The sequence below is a fragment of the Pipistrellus hanaki genome, assembly GCF_964339955.1.
Source record: "Pipistrellus hanaki genome assembly, chromosome: 19".
Classification (NCBI taxonomy): domain Eukaryota; kingdom Metazoa; phylum Chordata; class Mammalia; order Chiroptera; family Vespertilionidae; genus Pipistrellus; species Pipistrellus hanaki.
The window spans coordinates 3,666,044-3,686,411 of record NC_140521.1 but is presented as its reverse complement, the minus strand read 5'-3'; the positions used below and the strand labels follow the sequence as shown (position 1 = coordinate 3,686,411).

The window sequence follows — 20,368 nt, the reverse complement described above, 5'->3', positions numbered from 1 at the left end:
TTAAAAAAGACTTTATTTCTGAGTCATAGCTTCTGAGTCAGTGGGACTGCTCCCCTCTGCCCCCTTCCAAAATCTTTCCCTTTTATTCTAAATTCATCCGTTTAGCTGGACTTCCAAAGCCAGGAACACTCTCATGTGGTCCCTGACAAAGCCCCAGGGGTGGTAGGCTTCCAGACATCGGAGCGGTTGGCAACCCTGTTTGGTTCTGGCTCAGTGAAGCGAATGAAAGCACCCACCTCCCACCAACACATCATTCTTTCTTTTTTTTTTTCTTTTTTTAATATATTTTATTGCCGAAACCAGTTTGGCTCAGTGGACAGAGCGTTGGCCTGCGGACTGAAGGGTGCCGGGTTCGATTCTGGTCAAGGGCATGTGCCTTGGTTGCTGGCACTCTCTATCCCTCGCTCTTCCTCTCTGTAAAAAATCAATAAAATATATTTTAAGATATGTATATATTTTTTAAATATATATATATTTCATTGATTTTTTTTTTTTTTTTTTTTTTTTTTTACAGAAAGGGAGAGGGATAGAAAATCAGAAACATCAATGAGAGAGAAACATTGATCAGCTGCCTCCTGCACACCCCATATTGGGGATGTGCCCACAACCAAGGCACGTTGGCACAAACCAGACTGGACGGTGGTGCCGTTCCCGGAGATGGGAAAAGTAGGACACAGTCAGTGGTTGGGGTTGACCAACTCTGCTAATCCCTTTGGCAAGCCTGTCTCTGGATGCCCCAGGCAGAAGCTGGAAGACTTCACAAGCGCTCTGAGGCCTCTCTGCTGTTCCCTCTAAGCCTTAGAGTCTAAGACATCACTGATTTCATTTATATTAAAACACTAGAGGCCTGGTTGCACGAATTCATGCGCGGATGGGGTCCAGCAAGGGTCCCTGCCAAGGCTGGCATAGGGGGAGGAGCCGAAGGAGGTTGGCCAGCCAGCCCCACCCCCTGTTGGAACTCACTCCCAATTGCATTCCCGGGCTAGGGGGAAATTAGCCTTTTATTAGATAGAAGGAATTAATGGCTGATATTGAATAAATCTGTACCATGTGCTGAGAAGAGTTCCAAAGGCTCTAAATGTTTTTTTAATATATTTTATTGATTTTTTTACAGAGAGGAAGAGAGAAACATCAATGAGAGAGAATCATGAGAGAGAATCATCCATCAGCTGCTCTTGCACACCCCCCACTGGGGATACGCCTGCAACCAAGGTACATGCCCTTGACCGGAACTGAACCTGGGACCTTTCAGTCCGCAGGCCGACGCTCAATCCACTGAGCCAAACCGGTTTCGGCTAAATGTTTAATTCACTTACTTCTCCCATCAACCCTAGGAAGACAGGTACCATTATCATCAGGTTTTACTCATGAGAAAACTGAGATAACGGAATGCCTACCTTGTGAAGTGAGGATTCGAACCCAGCTCCTACCAGAGCCTGGCAGAGCCGTCCCTCCTCCAGCCTCAGCCTGCTCCACCGAGGCAGCCATCTTGTTTGTAGTCCCCAGGAACTGCGACTCCCAGCATCCTCCGCGGCAGCCGCTCTCCACACACATACACACACAACAAATCCCAGCGTGCCCCTGGGCGGCCCCGGGGTGGAGGGTTCTAGAAGGCGTGACGTGAGGTCAAGAGCGGGCTCCGAGGCGGGCACCTCTCGACAGTCGCTGTGGCTGCAGCCGCGGGGCCTAGAGACGCGGGCGGCCTGGGCCGCGGACGCCGCCGCCTCCTCGCCTCCCCGGCCATGGCCGCCCTCGGCCGGCCCTTCAGCGGCCTCCCCCTGAGCGGCGGCTCGGACTTCCTGCAGCCGCCGCCGCCGCCAGCCTTCTCCGGCCGGGCCTTCCCGCCGGGGCCGGGACCCCGCGTCCCTCCGAACAGCGCGGGCGGGAGCGCGGCGCGCGGACGGTGAGAGCCGGGGCGCGGGGCGGGCGCGGGGCCGGGGGCGCGGGGAACCGGGGGGCCGGGCGCCCCGTCCCCCGGAGGCGTCTGCGCCCCGGGTCACCGATGGGGAAACTCAGTTCCGGGGACCGTGATTAGTAAGTCCTCGGCCCGCCTGCACCTGGGGGAAGGGAGACGACTTTCCCCGACGCGACCGGGCCGGGTAGGGTCCGGGTTCGAGTCCGGGCCATCTGGAGCCGGGTGTCCCCTCGGCGGGGCCGCCGATGCGGACAACTTTCCATGCTGCTGCTGCTGCTGCTGCTGCTAAAGCTGGGCAGACATGGCTCCTCCAGGCGCGATCTTGGAAATAAAAAGTGCTCATCGCGGCGCCTGCCCCGCAAACCTGGTCCCTTCCCGGGTCTGCCCCGGTGCCTCTCCCGTGAATTACAGGGACCGAGTGGGAGTTTACGTTCCCATCGCCCGGGAGGTCAGGACTTGCCCACATTTACCTGGTTGATGACCTTGTGACCTGCAGGTCCGTCCCCCGGGGCCGGGGCCGGGGGCTGACAGCTGGGTTCGGAGCGGGATAGGAGGCTTTATTGGAGCGGGAAAGAGTGGATTCGGGAAGCTCAAGCTCGATGGATGCATTTCTCTTTTCCCCCCGGAAACTGATGTCTTGTTTGTTTGTTTATTTCGACAGTGTTTCCGTTCCCTGCAAAAAGAAACACAAGCTAGAGGAGGAGGATGATGAGTAAGTTTCGGGTGCCAGGGATCTGCTTGGCATTGAACGGACCCCTATTTTATGCCCTTCGTTGTTTTTTTCCAGTGCAGAGACGAAAGGAGGCACGGGAAGTAGTAAATATAACAGGGGGAGTGGTGGTTGTCTTTTAGAGAAAGTCGCAGTGTGGCTGGCAGAGTCTGGAAACCTTTCCCTCCCTCATGGGCTGTCAAGTTTGAGTGTTAAACCATGTGCATATTACACACACACAATGAGAGAACTCCAAATGTGCAAAAGGGTACATATTTTAAAAGTCTTACCTTCCAAGCTCACAGCTCTCCCCCAGAGGCAACCACTGTGAACTGTTTCCTATATCTCCTCTGGAGGATAATTATTAAGAAAATTTTCATTTGTAAGAAGATATGTTGTTTACACTATGCAAAACAATAATCTTTTCACTTTACTGTCTTGTAACTTGTTGCCTATAGGCACATAGGATTTTCCTAATTCCTTTTGTAAGGCTAGGTATAATCAGTATCCTGTTGATGGATTTCCAAGTTATGTCTAATTTTTTGCTATTACTAACTTGGGCATTCTTTTTTTTATTATTTTTATTTTGCATGTGAAGAATGATTGGATCTTAAGATGACTTTTTTAAAATTAAAACCTTATTATTGAAATTATTACATATGTCCCCTCCCCTCACCCCTCCCGCCCCAGGCCTTCACCGTCCTATTGTCCTCAGTTTGTTTTGTTCATTGGATTCCACATATGAGTGAGATCGTGTGATACTTGTCTTTCCCTTACTGGATTATTTGGCTTTAGCACGTGGCCATTCTTTTTAAATTCTACGTATATATTTGCAAGTAGGTGAATGGATTTCCTAGATGGGAAATTGCTGGGTCTTAAATTTCTTTTTTTAAAGAATTTTAAAATACTTAAAAAAATATTTTTTTAATTGCAGAGTGAAAGGAAGAAGGAGAGAAATAGAAATATCAATGATGAGAGAGAATCATTGGTCAGCTGCCTTCTGCACACCCCAGACTGGGGATCAAGCCCACGACCTGGGCATGTGTCTCAACTGGGAATTGACCAGGAATCGAACCGTGACCTCCTGGTTCCTAAGTCCATGCTCAACCACTGAGCCATGCCAGAACCAGAGTTGTCCATTTATATTCTATATAGCAGTGGAAATGTCTGTTTTTCCATCTTCTCACCACATCTGTATTTTTAAATTTTATGATCTAATAGGCAAAAATTGTATTCATGGATAGGCAGTCAGTGGGGTGGACGCGATAAAAGGGGATATCCAGATGACCAGCCAAACGAGAAGAGGTTCCACCAGTCTTTAGGGGAGTGCATATTAAAGCCACATGATACAGGAGTGGTCATGGAGCCTCAAGAACTCCCAAACACATGGATGAGAATGCCACTTGGGTTGGCATTATCTAATAAGTTGAAGGCATATGTACCTTTCAACCCACCAGTTCCCCTCCCGAGTATGTACATGTGCACATCAGGAAACATACACAAGATGTTCTGGTCTTGAGATTGCACTTGCTGATGCCCAGACCATGAAGTACTTTTGGCCTAAATACTGAAATAGAACAGGGCTACTTGCCATTCAGCTTTCAACTAAACTGGTAATATCATAGTGCTTGCAAACACTACTTCATGATAAGAGTCTGAGCAGTTGAACTTTCCTAAGGAGGCTGGAGTTTTCGTGAAAATGGCACAGAAGTAAAATTCAGGGGCCCTAGGGTGGGTCTGTCTGGTGCCCAACATGTAATTCTGTCGTTTATGACATTTGGAGGGAGTGCTTAAGTTTTCCTGGATCCTAGTTTCCAAATGTGGGAAACAAAGAATTTGGATTTGATGAACTCTAAGGTCTCTATGAAATATAAAATGTTCAAGGAAGTAAAGATAGTTTATATTTGAAAGTAGGGGAATGGTGTGCTCGTTAATCAAGAACTCAGAGCCAACCGACAGTCTGGCATTTTGGAAAGGACCAAGAAATCAGCATCATCAGCACCTGTAGTTCTTGGCACAGACCTGGTGAAGCATATGTTTTGGGCATAAGGGTATACGGGATGCCTACAGACCACCTCCTGGGACCAGTTTGACAGAGCAGCAGCAATGTGACAAAATATGGCTGGTGCTGTGACTTTTGGTTCCTTACTCCCACTTGAACTATCCAGAGCCAAATAAATAGGAATGATTTTAAGTTTCCACATTGAACACCTATAATTTACAAAGCAAAATCTTGTAGGTACAGCTTAGTTTGGCAGAGAGAGCAGTAGAAGAAAATATCTCAAGGAGGCTGTGAGAATGACAGGGGAAAAAAAATGCATGATTTTCCATCTTGTAAACACACAATCGAAAGTTATTAGAGCCGAGACCGGTTTGGCTCAATGGATAGAGCGTCGGCTTGGGGACTGAAGGGTCCTGGGTTCGATTCCGGTCAAGGGCATTTACCTTGGTTGCGGGCACATCCCCAGTAGGGGGTGTGCAGGAGGCAACTGATCAATGATTCTCTCTCTCATCGATGTTTCTCACTCTATCTCCCTCCCTTCCTCTCTGTACAAAATCAATAAAATATATATATTTTTTAAAAGTTATTAGTTTTTTCATATAAGAATTTGATTAGAGCTAGGGGTGATCTACATTTCATTGCTATTCAGGATTTTCATTGAAAAACATTTTTCTTCCAGTTGCCCAGTAAGAAAGAAAAGGCTAACTGAAGCAGGGCTCTGTGCTGGTCCTAATGCCTGGATTCTTTGTGCACATCAGGATATAGAGGGCCATGGAGTAAATCCATGCACTAGTGGCCTTTCTGCACCTGGCATGTTAGATGTCATTTGTGAAGAAATGGATCAGACAACTGGAGAACCACAGTGTGAAGTTGCCAGGAGGAGGCTGCAGGAAATTGAGGACAGGTAAATGGGCGGCGCACATAACGGGCTTCTTGTTCCTCTGTAATGTCTCTACGCGTTGAAGCTAGTTTAATTCATCATTTGATGATACCTTGATCTGTAACAAGAATTACCCAGCTATCAGTAACTGTGCATATTAAATGTTAAAGTAAGCTCTTCTCATAGAACTGTACAGAATTGTTTCACTTACTATCTCTAAATATTCATTTTTTGGTTTATGGGAGTTTCAGGGATATATATATATATATATATATATATATACACACACACACACACACATATATATATATGTTTTTGTTTTGTTTTTTTAACATATTTTATTGATTTTTTACAGAGAGGAAGGGAGAGAGATAGAGAGCTAGAAACATCAATGAGAGAGAAACATCAACCAGCTGCCTCTTGCATACCCCCTACCGGGGATGTGCCCGCAACCAATGTATATGCCCTTGACCGGAATCGAACCTGGGACCTTTCAGTCTCCAGACCGACACTTTACCACTGAGCCAAACCGGTTTCGGCTATATATGTTTTTATTGATTTCAGAGAGGAAGGGAGAGCGAGAGAGAGAGAAACATCAGTGATGACAGAGAATCATTGATTGGCTCCCTCATTCACATCCCTATTGGGGATCAAGCCTCCAACCCAGGCATGTGCCCTTGACTGTAATCAAACCTGGGACCCTTCAGTCCGCAGGCTGAGCCAAACCAGCTGGGGCCAGGAACACATTCTTCAACTTTGCATCTAATATAAAACTTAAATTCAATGTTGAGTATTCTGTGTGTAATTTTTTTCCACTCATGTACAGCCTCATGTTTTCCTTGACCTTTTGCTATAGCACCGGTTACTTTTATCCTTTTTATTTTAATTTTTTTCCAATTACTAGAATATATAATAGTTTGACTAAATAATTTTTCCTCTGCTTCTGCTGCCTTTATTTAGAATAATTGACGAAGATGAAGAAGTTGAAGCTGACAGAAATATTAACCATCTCCCCAGTCTTGTCCTTTCTGATGCTATGAAAACAGGTTTGAAGAGGGAATTTGATGAAGTCTTTACAAAGAAAATGATTGAGTCCATGTAAGTTTTGGTTCCTGGTTTCCATTTAAATGCGATCTTAAAAACCCAGTGTCTCTAGACATTGCCTATCCTGTCCTAGCCATCTCCTCACCTCCTGATCACCAGCCAAGGGAAAGAACGGTAGGTTTTGTGTTGAGTCCAGGTTGCAGACCTTTTTAGTTCAATGGAGTGAGCAAAATGCTCTACAAGAAAGAGTTTGAAGAATGCAGGAGTGGCTGCTTTGCCTATTTAACCCTTGGATTCTTTTAATACAGTCCTGAAATGCACTGTATCCTATTTGGGAATGAGGGGATTGGCGAGAAAGAGCCAGTTCTCTTAAATTCTTATGGTGGGACAGAAGATCCACATTTCAAAACCTCGTGTTTCCCTGGCTTCATAATTATCCAGAAATACTATCGAGACCTAGGAAACAAACAAACAAACAAAATGTCTCCCAGCAGCCCGAAAAGAGAGTTATCACAAAGGTTACAAATCAAAACTCATATGTTTGTCTTATAGTGTGTATAGCTTCTCAGGCCTTTAGCTGTAAGCACCGTTATGCCCCTAATTTAGACATAGTTTCATTTTTCTGGTTTCCTAGATCATGAGAGTAGACACACAGAAGCAGCTAGTGAGAGAACAAACACTTGCAGTGAGTAATGAGAGTATAGTGTGAGGACTAGAGAGGAAACTGGAAAGCAAACATAAGACCCTAAAAAACAAAACGTCCTGGAGCTCTTTAGCAAAGGAGCTACTGGTAGCTGGGTAATTCTTGTAATCCTTGAGCCTAGGTGATCCCCAGTGCTCGGTATCGAGGTACGCAGTTTCTGTGTGCCATTTATGCTTGCCTGGATGAGACTTGATGATCAGGGACGTGGCATATACCTGACCCATTCTCCCCGGGCGCCAGTCCCAGCGATGCTAGGTAGGTGAAGCATTACTCCTTTAGCCAGAGTGGGTTCAGTGCTGCTTGATGTTAGATCACAGCCCCTAACTTGAGCTTATAATTAACTAGCCAACCCTGAGATGGGTAAATAGTTCAGCCAAGAGAAAGCAGGTCTGGCTCTCCAGCCTAAAACATAGCACCTTCTGCTCTTGGTAGTTTTCCAAAAGCTACCCTTTGGAGATATTCTTTATTGTTTGTGTTTAGTTTGTTTTACTTGCTTTTGGACTCCAGAAACCATCAAAAGCAGTAGTGACTGGAGGAGGTTAGGTGGGGGCAGACACAGGCATTGGGCACATAATCATTTTGGCTTACTGCAAAAATTACACTTTTTAAAATACATATTTTTATTGATTTCAGAGAAAAAAGAAGAGGGAGAGAGAGAGAAATATAAATAATGAGAGAGAGTCACTGGATTGGCTGCCTCGTGCACGCCTCCAACTGGGGATCAAGCCTGCAACTTGGGCATATGCCCTGAGCCGGAATCGAACCATGACCTCCCGGTTCATAGGTTAATACTCAACCGCGAGCCACATCTGCCAGGCAACATTATACTTCCTAGCTATACTAAGCAAAGGGCACACTGGAATACTTTTAATGTGTGTGTCCAGTGCTTCATTTTCATTTATAATAGGTTAGTACAAAATAGTAGTCCACATCAATGTGTCTCTCTCACATCAGTGTTTCTCCCCCCTCCTTTTCACTCTGTCTAAAAAATTGTATTAAATCAGGGGTCTCTATTTTTCACATTGGATTTTTATTTTTTTATTTTTTTATTTTTTAATATATTTTATTGATTTTGTACAGAGAGGAAGAGAGAGGGATAGAGAGTTAGGAACATCGATGAGAGAGTCATTGATCAGCTGCCTCTTGCACATCCCCTACTGGGGATATGCCCGCAACCAAGGTACATGCCCTTGACCGGATCGAACCTGGGACCTTTCAGTCCCCAAGCCAACACTCTATCCATTGAGCCAAACCGGTTTTGGCGGATTTTTATATTCTAATCACAGCATCAGTACAGCCAGTTGGTTTGATTAAAAATGCATGCAGAACTGTAAAATTTGATATATTTGAATATCCTTTCTAAAAATTATTTTTGCATTATTATAGTAAATCTCTTTTGATGCTTTCATTGTGTAATTCTACATATTAGATAGCAGACTAGCTTCTCAACATATATCTTTTATTTTCACATCTTAAAGTTTTTAATAAAAATCTGTATTTTATTTCTTAGGAGCCGTCCTTCCATGGAGCTGGTGCTCTGGAAACCTCTCCCCGAACTCCTTTCTGATAAGCCAAAGCCGTCACCTACTGCTAAGAGCTACACAAGAGAGAGCCAAGCTAAGCACGCCTCTACCGACCCCCCCTTCCCCCGGAGAACTGAACTGTTCTTGGAACCCCGGCCGACCGGGCTGCCTATTTACAACAGTTTGGAGACCGCTGCTTGCACAGAAGAAGAGATGGAACTCTAGAAATATGTTTCTGTACTAAAGTTGTCAAATTTTAGAAGGCTCATGTGTTTATTCATGAGCCTACTTACATAGCATAGGGACCTGAAAGCTCTGAAACGGGTGTAAGAAATCTCCACCTGTGGTTTGGGGTGGGACTCTCATTTTTGGGTAGCCATTTCTTAAAGTCACCTTTTTGCCAAGGAAGCTTGCCTCCAGGGAAAAGCTATTTTCTAGAGGGATTATTTTTGTGAGGTTACAGTCTGCGCAGGCAAGTCGAGACACTCCATGTGTAAGGGTGACTTCAATCATCTGTCACATTGTTCAGAAACTTGGAGAATACTGAGACTCTTGAGTTGAAAAAAGATGCGTTAAGAAAGAAGGGTACCGCTACTACAACTGAACCCCGACAGTTGAATCCCAGCTTCCTGTATAGATACGATCTCTGTTTACAGTGCTGACTGTGACTGGGGAGAAGGAGGGAAGATAGCAGTAGCTTAAGCCTTTTGCTAAGAAATTTAATAGAGGCTCTGAAACGTGTACAGTAGTTGTCAGTTCAATGTAGCTAAATTGATTACCTAGCCCGTAGCTTTGTGGCTCACCTCTCTGCCTCTGAAAATGCAATGAAAACACAAAGAAAAGGTTTTCTGCTCTGTGTTAGTGTAGCTCCTTGGATTCCCTTGCATAATTGATAAACGGAACTATTCAGAAATGTTTACAGCTTAATTAACTTTGATAATTGAAAAGATCTTGAGGTAACCCATGTGCAGATTGGCTGTGGGAGAAGCATCTCGTGGGTAATCCCGAGGAAGTGCTGTGTGGGCTAAGCCCAGGATTGATAACGTCACAGTTAAAAAAAAGGTGGTACCTGTATGAACAAGTTGAGTTTTAAATGTTCATTTAGAAAACTGACGATAATTATCTGAGAACATACGGGCAGGCCATGTTGAGATTTACTGAAATAGCCAGTTTGCCTGGTGCTCAACTATTACGCAGCAGCCTAGAGGTTGGTAGAGAAGAGCTTCCTGCGAGCAGAAAGTGTTCAGTTTTCAGACACAAACCAGCTCGAGGCGTCCTTTGGGGATAACCAAGGTTGAACTGTTTTATTTCTCAGGAAGAACTTTTCTGTGTGGCAAGGACTCAGTAGTGCAAAGTGAAATGACAATTCCTTGAATGCTACAGAATATTCACTATAACTTATTAAATGAGTGTAATAGTGTAATATGGGCCCTTTCCTCACATAACAGACCACCCTAGTTCTTTTTTGTTTTCCCTTTGTAGGAATCAGATACCTTGTATAGAAAGAGAAAAAAAGATTTATACCAAGAATAGAGGTAACTTTTTAGAAACTTGCTCCCAGGAGTTTTGAAACACATTCTGAACTCCTTCCCCTGTTACAGATGGTGTAGAAGTCACAGGTCTGCTTATTGGACCGTTTCTTCTCTTGCCTTTTGTTCTTGCTCTCTCTGTTTCTGTCTGGACAGTCAGGAGAAGATTTAATGTTTAATATTTAAACACAATATTTAATGTCTACACAATAAAATGACTCAAACTTCAAACCAGTATTTAAACCAGTTGGAAACCAGCTCATAGTTTCTTAATCTCAGACTTAGAGATGAACGTAAACTGTATTCTGTTGGAATCGGCAAGTGTCTGGTTCATGCCATTTGAAAAACTCCTGCATTTAAGTCATTGTTTAATGGGACCAACTTGTAACGTTTGTAGCCTTAAAGAAATCTCCACGTTAAAAAATGTGTTCTATTCCAACCCAAAAACATGAAGCAACTCCCGGGATTTGGAGTTAGTCCCAGTGTGAGGGCGGAAGGGCAGGTGAAGCTTTGCCAAGAAGCACCCGGCACACGATTTGTCTAATATAGGAATTGTGGGGCAGGGCTTTGATCACAGGTCTGTGTAATGAAAAGGAGGAAAGAAGAGCCCCCAAACAAGCTCTGATTCCATAAGCAAATAGGAGAGAATTAAGATTCTGTTTATTAAACTCTAAACAGAACTTGTTTCAGGAGTCAAGCTATCTGACAATTATTTCTGCAGGAAAATGGATGTTGAATGCTCCTTTTTTTTAAAGTTCTTGCATACGTTTGTACTAAAATTGTCTTCATCCTTGTGGTGCTTATTCATCTGAGCCGTCTCCACAGCCTCCATGCTTCTGTTTTGTTTTTCTTTTTGTAGCATAAGACTTTTGCTTTTGCCTTAAGGTTTCTCTAGGGGAATAACTTCTTTTCATTCTGTACAGCTTTTGCAGTGTGGATCAAACATTGGTTTTCTATGCTAATGTATGAAGAGGAAAAATTATCTAAAGCAGGTGAGCTTGAATGAACAAATGTATATTTTCTCCGAGTTTGAATAGGGTGTGTGGATTTAAAAAAAAAAATTAATATGAAGAAAGTAAGTCCAGTTCTCACAGTCAAATAAAAAAAAAAAAAAAAACCTTCATTCTTGAAAAGGTGCAAATGTAAAATTTAAGAAAAGAACTAGAACCATGAGAAGAATGGTTACCAGCAAGTTCATTAATCAATGGTTTTGGATTTGGAACTTTGTTTTGTTTTTTAATAGTGATAAGAATGGTGCAGTGCTAGGAAAGTTCTGGAAAATGCTGTCAGTTTTGCTTTAACATGAGAATCTGGTGTTTCTGTATCTTATTGTTTTCAATAAAACTTCATAAGTGTTTTGGACTTTTTGAGATATTTGTATTCCTGTTCTTAAGTAAATATGACAATCACTGCTTTGCTTTCCTCTAAATTGTATTTGAAGTAGCAATCATATCACCGAGGGGCTTACATACATTCTGAAGAGATGATTATGTTGGGTTAAAGGTAAGTTTCATAAATGAATTAGCTCTTTACAAAACAGGCATACTATGTCTTGCCATTCCTAAAACCCTTAGAATGCTTGCCACTCTTAGCAACTCACTACTGTTGTATGAACAGCATTGATTGGTAATGGTGATTGATTGCCAATATTCAGTGGTGACTTGAGTCTTCAAAAATGTTCAAATATAGAGTTGAAAAGGGTATATAAAGTTCACAGTTCTGTTGTTTTTATAGGTTTGGAACCTTTAAAAATGAGGAATAGGAAAATGCCAGAATGTTCAATTGCACGATTATTCCTTTCTTGAGTTGACAGGTCACTGGGGGGCAGTATTGCCTGCATGTTTTCAACCATTATTTGATAAATGTGGATCCCTATTTATGGGCAGGTTAAGTTTGGGTTAGTTACAGGAAACTCAGGATCTTGTTTTTTCACCCAAATTTGGAAATCACCGCTAAAAGTGACTTTTAAAAGTTATCTCACGGGTTTAAAAACTAAAAAACCTTAGGTAGTGACAAGATAGTATTATAATCCAATTCACTAAGGGCAGTGTTCAGACTTCACCAGTGGTTTTACACTCTTTTTGCAGCAATACCTAAAATGTCAGTTGGTTTTATGGATAAAATGTGGTCTACGCAGTGTAACATTTAATTCCTTGGGGAATGAGCCACCTGGTCATTGTGGCTCGATTGAGAGTTGTTTTGTGCATTGAAAGGTCCCTGGTTCAATTCCTGGGCAGGGCACATACCCAGGTTGTAGCTTTGATTCCCAGTGAGGGGGGTGTGCAGGAGGCAGCTAATCAATCATTTTCTCTCTCCTTCCCCCCTCTCTAAAATCGATTAGAAGCGTAAACATTTAATTCCTTGAGGGGGAATTTAGTTTTGTGTATAGCCGTTTGGTTCAAATATTCTACAAGTGGCATTGTAGACATGACAACTCCAGCAAGATAAGGATGTTGTCTTTCAACAACTGGTTAGTGGGTAAGTAAGCCAGTCTTCCTGTCCCTTAATGAACATAAGAGTCAAAGGGTAAAGATTTAATTATTAGACTATTAGACTTTAACCTTTGCCATAAAATTTTCCTGGAGAGCGCAGGATTACCTTCTGTCTACAGTTCTGTGCCTACTGTGTTTGCTCTAGTAGTATTTCTAGAGAAGCAAGGAAGCGCACACAGAATTGGTGTTACGAGGCCCAGGGAAATGGTGTGCAGGCATGTCACTTGATTATTTTAATCTCTATTATAGACAGCCCTCTGCACTTAATAGAAATTGTTTTGGTTTTGTAGGAAAAGGTCTTGATTTTTATTTCCAACCATTCCATTTAGTGTTTCAATATGAAAGCGTGTTTTCTCAAGACTGAGGAGTGTTGAGTAATTTTCACCCATCTGTGCAAGAAATGAAAACCCTGGTAACCTACATAGGTTATGTATGTCCTGTGTGTTATTCCTGTTAGTACAGCTGCCTCTTTCACGTGATGTCATTGAATGTAAATTACTTGCGCCTCAGTTTCCAGATGCTTCTGCTATTTTGATGGAAGCTTAAAATGCATCTGTAGTTACAGCTGCCTACACAATCTCTAAATAGATTCTCAGCTTTTAAGTTTTCAGTTCTAGAAAATCAGGTGATCAAGTTTTTAGTCATGGGGACAGCTGGAGACTGTATTTATGATACAGAAACTCAGAGTCTAAGCAAAGCTTGCATGCCTCGCACCAGGATGGGGCTCTGGCTTCAGTGACCAGGGATCATAGGCTGTCTTGCCTTCAAGTGTGCTTGTGGACATGACTCCAGTCACCACCGAAAGCCTTCCCTTGCACTAAAACCATAGCCTGTTGTGCCTTGCTGCTTGGACTGACTCCCATCTTCGTCTGCTCCTCCAGTTTGATCTCCCCAGAGGTTGCCTTAACATTGGCATAGAATGCGGGCATAGTTGAAATGTCAGTGAGGAAAACCAAAGGATTCCCAAGAGGTGCACCATGAAGGATGAGGCCATCAAGCCTCTAGAACTGGTTCATTGTTTTGTGAAACAAGTTCTAGAGTATGTATATCTCATTCTGTGATTAAAACCCTTCCAAATTGGATTAGGAGAGAATAGCTAACTTCTTAGTGCTTGGGATGGTGCCTACAATATCCTAAGTGCTTATAATACACCATCTCTGAATCCTTTAGCAACTGGCCCCTTTACAGATGAGGAGATAAGTGGTATGTCCAGGATTACCCAGCTAACCAGTGGCAGAGTTGAACCCAGGGAGTCTGATTCTAGAAAGTGCTCTTAAACCTTTTAATGGCAAGAAAATTTTTATATTGAATGGGAGATTAAAATGGATTTTCATCTCTTCTCTCACAGGAGACGGTATAGCAAAACAGCGGTTAAGGGTTCTAGCTCTGCCACTTACTAGCTGTGATAATGGCCTGTTAGGCTAAAGAAATGACCTGAAATACAGTAACTGCTCAAAGAGTAGATTATATCACTTATGGCCTCCAGGAATTTTAGCAAGCAGTAATTACAGGGAAAAAACCTTCAGGCATTTCAAAAGGGGCATGCTTACTGAAGTTGGATAAGTCACTATGGCAGCAAACAATGAAACACCTGGGGAGAACATGGTAAGATCCAAGAAGGAATCAGAGAACAAAGACTGCATTGCACTTTTTTAATTGCGTGGGTAGTTTTAAATAAATGAAGAAAGCACCTTCCAAAAGTTACACTAGCAGGGAAAGATTCCGTCAAGCATTTACATAGTAAATTTCTGTAACTTTACAAAGATTCTTGATCTTTACTTGAACTGTACATTGAGGGAAAGGAGTCCCCTCCACTAGGTTTCTCTTTGCTTGCAGAAGCAAACTACAGTACCTAAAAATCAGAGGCAGGCCTAGGATGCTGAGACGAGAAATGATAAAGGGGCCATTCATAGACTCCCTGTCTGATGTCCCTTTGTAAGTACTTTAGAGCAAACTACTGCCCTTAAGCTACAACCTCAAAAGCTGTCATTCTGGATATAGTACTGGATCTGAGTACCTTGGACTGCTGAGTGTCTCAAAAGACAATACTCGGGGTGACCTGGGAGGTTTAACGGACAAATATTTCGCTGTGCATCTTCTACTTTGGCTTTTTGAATGAAGCACAGACAGGCTGCTCTGCTGTCTTCCAGGCAGTGTAAAAATCAGGGAAAGGGCGATGTCGGGTCATTCTTTAGACACTGATCAGCTGGGGAAAGAGTTCATTGGCAAAAGTGTCCTCCCAGGAATGGTCTGCCCCGAGCAGAGAGGACATGTCGCTGAAAGGGGAGGGGGAGCCCTCATAGGTACAGTCACCATAGGCATCCAGGAGGCAGGAGGACGGCTTCAGACAGTGGCTGGAGGAGAGCAGATCTGGGATCCCCAGCTCTGGAATGAAGTCATCCACAAGTTCTTCCTTTACTGAGACGGCGAATTCGGGGTGATCTTTCTCTGCGGGGCTGGAAGGTGCTTCCTCAATTTTCACTACCACATCAGCATGGCTCTCTGGCTCAGAGGGCATCTCTAAGACCAGGGGCTTGGTATACACGTGGTCAAAACGAATCAGTTCATTAATGGCTTCCAGCTTGGCTGATGCCGTCCCCAGGGATGGAGAAGGGGAGGCCGGTAAGGAACTGGGTCCTTCCGGGGAGACCTCTGGGAGCTGCTCCAGGCTGGTGGCATCTGGAGAAGGACATCTGAGGAACATGACTGGGTCCAAGTTGAACAGGATGCCCAACAGGATATCAGACTGCAAGAGGCAAAAATTAGAATGCACCTGAGAATCTACCTCGAACACTAAGTACCAGGTCCTGTGATAGAAATGAATCATTATGCTATAGGACAGTGTCATTAAGTCAACAAGCCAAATATCAACAGGACGATGATTGAAATTTCTTTGGAGAGCCACATTTTATAAACTTAAACTTAGCTTCTAAAGCCTCTTCTTCAAAATAGACTTGCCCAGGCCGTGGTATTTTGTGGAAGAGCCACACTCAAGGGGCCAAAGAGCCACTTGTGGCTTGAGAGCTGCAGTTTGCCGACCACGGCTATAGGCTAACCTCCGGAACCCACCAGACCCATCTATCTACACTTCGCACCATGTCCTGAGTCACCTGGAAATAAGAAGATAGTTGATGTTCAACCCTAAACCAGCCCAAACCAGCTTCTGTCCTAATCCGGCTGGTAGGAATAATATCAAACACGGAATTAACTAGTGATACACCTCTTCAGTAAATCCAAGCAACCCCATACCTCAGAGTCTGAAGAGTCAGCACTGTCAGAATCCACGGGGAGCTGTTCTGGAGGGGTGACAACTGGGCCTGCACCTGCTGCAGAGGTGCACGTAGTCTGAGTGCTGCGGACTCAGCAGACCCGGCCACCGGCCTCGCTCCGGTCCCCTGGAGGAAAAGCCAAATGAACAAATGGCTGAGAACCCCACGGAAATGCTCACCGGGCAGCTGTGATCCCAACTTCCAATCAACTTAGAAAACTGATCTTTACGGCTGAAAAATTTCCCTGACCTCTGTTTTCTCCATTTTCTTGAGTCCTCAAGGAAAGATGAGAAAAGGGAGTAAGACTAGCTTTTTAAAAATATATATTTTTGTTGATTTCAAAGAGGACGGGGGAGGGAGGGAGAGATAGAAACATCAATGATGAATGAATCATTGATCAGCTGCCTCCCTGACCAGGAATCGAACTGTGATCAGTCATTTAACCATTGAGCCACATGTACCTAAAAATCAGAGGCAGGCCTAGGATGCTGAGAAGAGAAATGATAAAGGACCTTTTCATTGTGGTTTTGCACGCCCTGAAACAGTTTTACTCCCCAAAGGCTCAAGCAGTACTGATATCCTTAAATAATATCCCAGTGATATTCTCCGTAAGAATAACTAAAGTAATAAAGTAGTAAATTCAGGCCCAGAATCTTTTCGGATAGCAATTATTTTAAAGTTTGTCCTGAACATTACCTCCACAGAGGAGAACTGCACTCCTGTCAATCTCAGACCACTTAGGCATTGTCACTGATTTGACATAATCCATAGATTAAAAGCCATAAATCTTCTATCAGAGAAGTGTCACTATTAGAATGAGTCCTTTCCCTATTTATTCATAGTCATCAAAAAGCTGCTATAATTTTGGTAGCATTCGAAGTCAGATTTGACAGGCTCTCTCATGCTGGCACATCTTAGGGGCTATTGGCATGTGTTCGTACCTGCTCTTAGAGCGCCATGTAACTTATTACTAAGTATTAGGGTTTGTACTATTCAATGCACACTTGAAAATAAAGTGTCATTAAAGAGGTCACGTCTTGCCTCTTAGAAACAGTTCTAACAGAAAAGGGGATCCTTACCTTGGTCTCCTCCTCCTCTTCCATAGCCAGGGTATCCATGCCCAGGCGCTGCCTTAACTCCTGGTTCTCCACCACAAGGCCATGAGTTTTCTCTCGTAAAAGTTGATTTTCCAGCAAAAGTTTCTGGTTCTGGAAGAGAGTTCGTAGGAGTCTGTTAAAACATCTAATTCTTTCACTGAATACACCTGACGGCGTTTCACTTCAATTAATTTCCCTTCCTTCTCCTTTGGGAAAGCTATGCTTCTTCAGTTCACACTAGGTATTAGAAGGCCCCAGTCAGTGTTGGCAAACTCCTTAGTCAACAGAGCCAAATATCAACAGTACAACGATTGAAATTTCTTTGGAGAGCCACATTTTTTTAAACTTCTTCTAATGCCACGTCTTCAAAATAGACTTGCCCAGGCTGGGGTATTTTGTGGAAGAGCCACATGTGGCTCACAAGCCTCAAGTTTGCCAACCATGGTCCCAGGTCATAATTACTAAAAAGAAGCTATTTAAGAAGTGCCGGTTCATGGGGTCACAAATAGCACAATGCCTCCAAGTAATATAGACCTCAGCAAAGGTCTATATTAGTTTAGATATGATGTTTTTAAAAACAAAAAAACAACCCTATCTTGAATTGGCAGGTAATAACAAAAGTGGGCCATAAAATCAAAATATGTAAAAAAATAATAATGATAATGTAAATAATCATTATTTAGGATGTGTCAATGGCAACAGTTTAGGGGAAGGGAACCGTTAGTGGACTTTGGCCATGACAGGAAAGGACTCAAGTTTAAGCAATGATTTCTTTCCTAATCTGCCCTTGATAATTTCTTAGCACTCCCTTGATAAACACTGCCGTCATCCGCCAACTTTGAAACAGATCTACTACCACATGCCTGAGGGTGGGTCATTTCTCTCATGAAGCTACACCCTTTACCCAACGACCTGTCTACCCCTCACTGAGCCTTCACTTGTAATCACACGCTCCATTTTATTCCAGAGGGACCACCACAACTTGGGGTGGGCAGCCAGGGTCAGACCATTTACCAAGGAAGGCTATGCAGCAGAGAGAGGAGTTTGTTTGTTTTTACCTCTTCTTCCAAATCCACCACTTGTTGCTCCAGCTCGCTCATCCGGGCTTTCTTGCGGTCCCTGGCGGTCTGCGCTGCTACTCTGTTTTTCAGTTTCCTGAGAACAGAAGGGGGGCACACCACAACTGAGTCATCTCCAACCTTATTTATATCTTTCTTCGAAAACTCGGCCAGCTGGTGCTTTCACATAAACGTACAGCATCCGGTGGACGGCTGGTAAAATACCATCCAGGCTCTCTTCCCCTCAATAACCAAAAACAAAACAAAAACACAGCCTTCTCTCAGCCTGTCTTGAAGGCCTGCTCTCTTCTCTCTCGTGTTGCTCTCTTCTCTCCCGTGTTGCATCCGTGTTGCATCATCCATTTCAGTCTCATTCTGGCCACAGCGCGGGGGCTGGACACAAATATTCCTCTTGCAACATAAGAACTTTCTTCCTCCCCTTTCCACTCCCCTCCCCGCCGCTTCCTGACTCCCAATTCCCTCGAACAGGATCCAACCAGGACTGATCCAATCCAGCGAAGGCTGCAAAAATCAGCCCTCTCCCCCCTCTCCCCCCAAGCACAAATCCCCTCCGAGGCTGAGATCCCGGGCAGACCCCGGGGCTGGAGCCCGCCATCCGCTCCAGGAGGCACTTCATCACCAAGTGCACACCCACCAGAAAAGAAATAACAGCCCGGAGGACTAAGTCCCCAGCATTTCCTTCCTCCCCCCCTCTCCCCAACGACGGCATGAAGCAAATGCCATTTCCAGGCTGCGGTGACCTCAGAGTCCGTTCCAACAGCTGTCATTCCAGCGGCCCCTCCAAACGGAGGAGGCAAGCCGAGAGGATCACCCACTCCAAGTTCAACAAAAGCTGAACGACTCAATATACCCAGCTCCAGGCATCCTCCCTCAAGAGATAGAAAAGGAAACAAAAAAATAAAAAATAAAAAAACCGCCGGAGCAGCCGGAACCGGTGTGGCTCAGTGGATAGACCATCAGCCAGCGGATTGAAGGGTCCCGGGTTCGATTCCGGTCAAAGGGCTGGTACCTTGGTGGCGGGCACATCCCCAGGAGGGTGTGTGCAGGAGGCAGCAGATAGATGTTTCTAACTCTCTATCCCTCTCTCTTCCTCTCTGTAAAAAAAATCAATAAAATATATTTTTTTAAAAATAAAATAAACGCCGGAGCAGCCCGGACTCCACTGAGTCCAGACTTCCGCCCCGCCCCGCCCCGCGCCACATCGGACCGGCCAGGCCCAGGGCGCCCGGTCCCTGCCCGATCCAGACCCACGGCCCCCGGGCCCGGCTTCGGACCCGATCTCGGACCCGGGCCCCTCGCCCACCTCCGCAGCGCCTTCTCCTCGGGACTCAGGTGCGTGAGGCGCTGCCGCTTCCGCGCCAGGGGCGGCCCCCCGCTGTCCGCCTCCGCGCCGGCCGCGCGCTGGCCCGGCAGCATGAGCGGCGCCGTCCGGCCGGCCGGGGCCCCGGCGGCGGCGGCGGCGGCGGCGGCGGGCTGGCCGGACAGGAGCAGCACTTGGGGGGCCCCGGCCGCCGGGCTCTGCGCGGACGCCACCACCACCATGGCCCGAGAGTGCGCGCGCGACTGCGCGCCGCCGCCGCCCGGCCGCCCGGCCCGGCCGCGCCCAGCCTTTCTACGATCGTGGCCTCCCGCGATTGGCCAGCGCCGCGTGACGCGTGGGGGACGTCGTCTCCCATTGGCTTCCAGGAGCCGGCGGAGGCGGGGCCGAGGCGGCCAGCGTGGCGGCGGCGGCGGCTCTTCCCGGCAGGGCGTGCGGGGGCGACGGAGAGACCCGGCCCCGAGCGGGTGCGGGGGTGCGGGGGTGCGGGCCCCCCAAGACCTGGGACCCCCCCGGGTTACAGAGTCAGGGTCCGGGCCGGGCGGAGTTTCCTTAACAAACTGACGCCCCCTCCCCCCCAGGCTGACGCATTTTTACTCAGAATTGACCCAGTTTCATTCGGAACCGCGGTGTTCCCAGGCGGACGGCTTCCTTGTCCCTCCCCGAGACGGACAGATTTTGATCTCTGGTCGACAGGCCTTTCTCTCGTGCGCCTCTTCCTCCCTCCCGGAGTGGACGGGAATCGGGCCTTAGGCTAGAGGAAAAAAGAAAAAGAAGAAAGAAAAAAAAAAATTGTAAAGAAATTCCG

The 20,368-nt window shown here is 45.3% G+C and overlaps 2 protein-coding genes across 2 annotated transcripts; one reads left to right on the top strand and one right to left on the bottom strand.

The window, feature by feature from the left end:
- Positions 1–1,555: 1,555 nt before the first annotated feature.
- On the top strand, positions 1,556–11,672 carry CCDC117 (coiled-coil domain containing 117). The gene is made up of 5 exons (XM_084868220.1): positions 1,556–1,903; positions 2,577–2,627; positions 5,306–5,530; positions 6,467–6,604; positions 8,764–11,672. The coding sequence occupies exons 1-5, from the start codon at positions 1,743–1,745 to the stop codon at positions 8,999–9,001; spliced, it is 813 nt and encodes a 270-aa protein (XP_084724346.1). The 5' UTR covers positions 1,556–1,742; the 3' UTR covers positions 9,002–11,672.
- A 2,763-nt stretch (positions 11,673–14,435) lies between these two features.
- XBP1 (X-box binding protein 1) lies at positions 14,436–19,850 on the bottom strand. Its single transcript, XM_084868188.1, is given in 6 exon segments — positions 14,436–15,543; positions 16,047–16,154; positions 16,157–16,192; positions 17,146–17,274; positions 18,222–18,318; positions 19,546–19,850. Coding segments are annotated over 6 exon segments (1,164 nt in total). The 5' UTR covers positions 19,785–19,850; the 3' UTR covers positions 14,436–14,988.
- Positions 19,851–20,368: the final 518 nt, after the last annotated feature.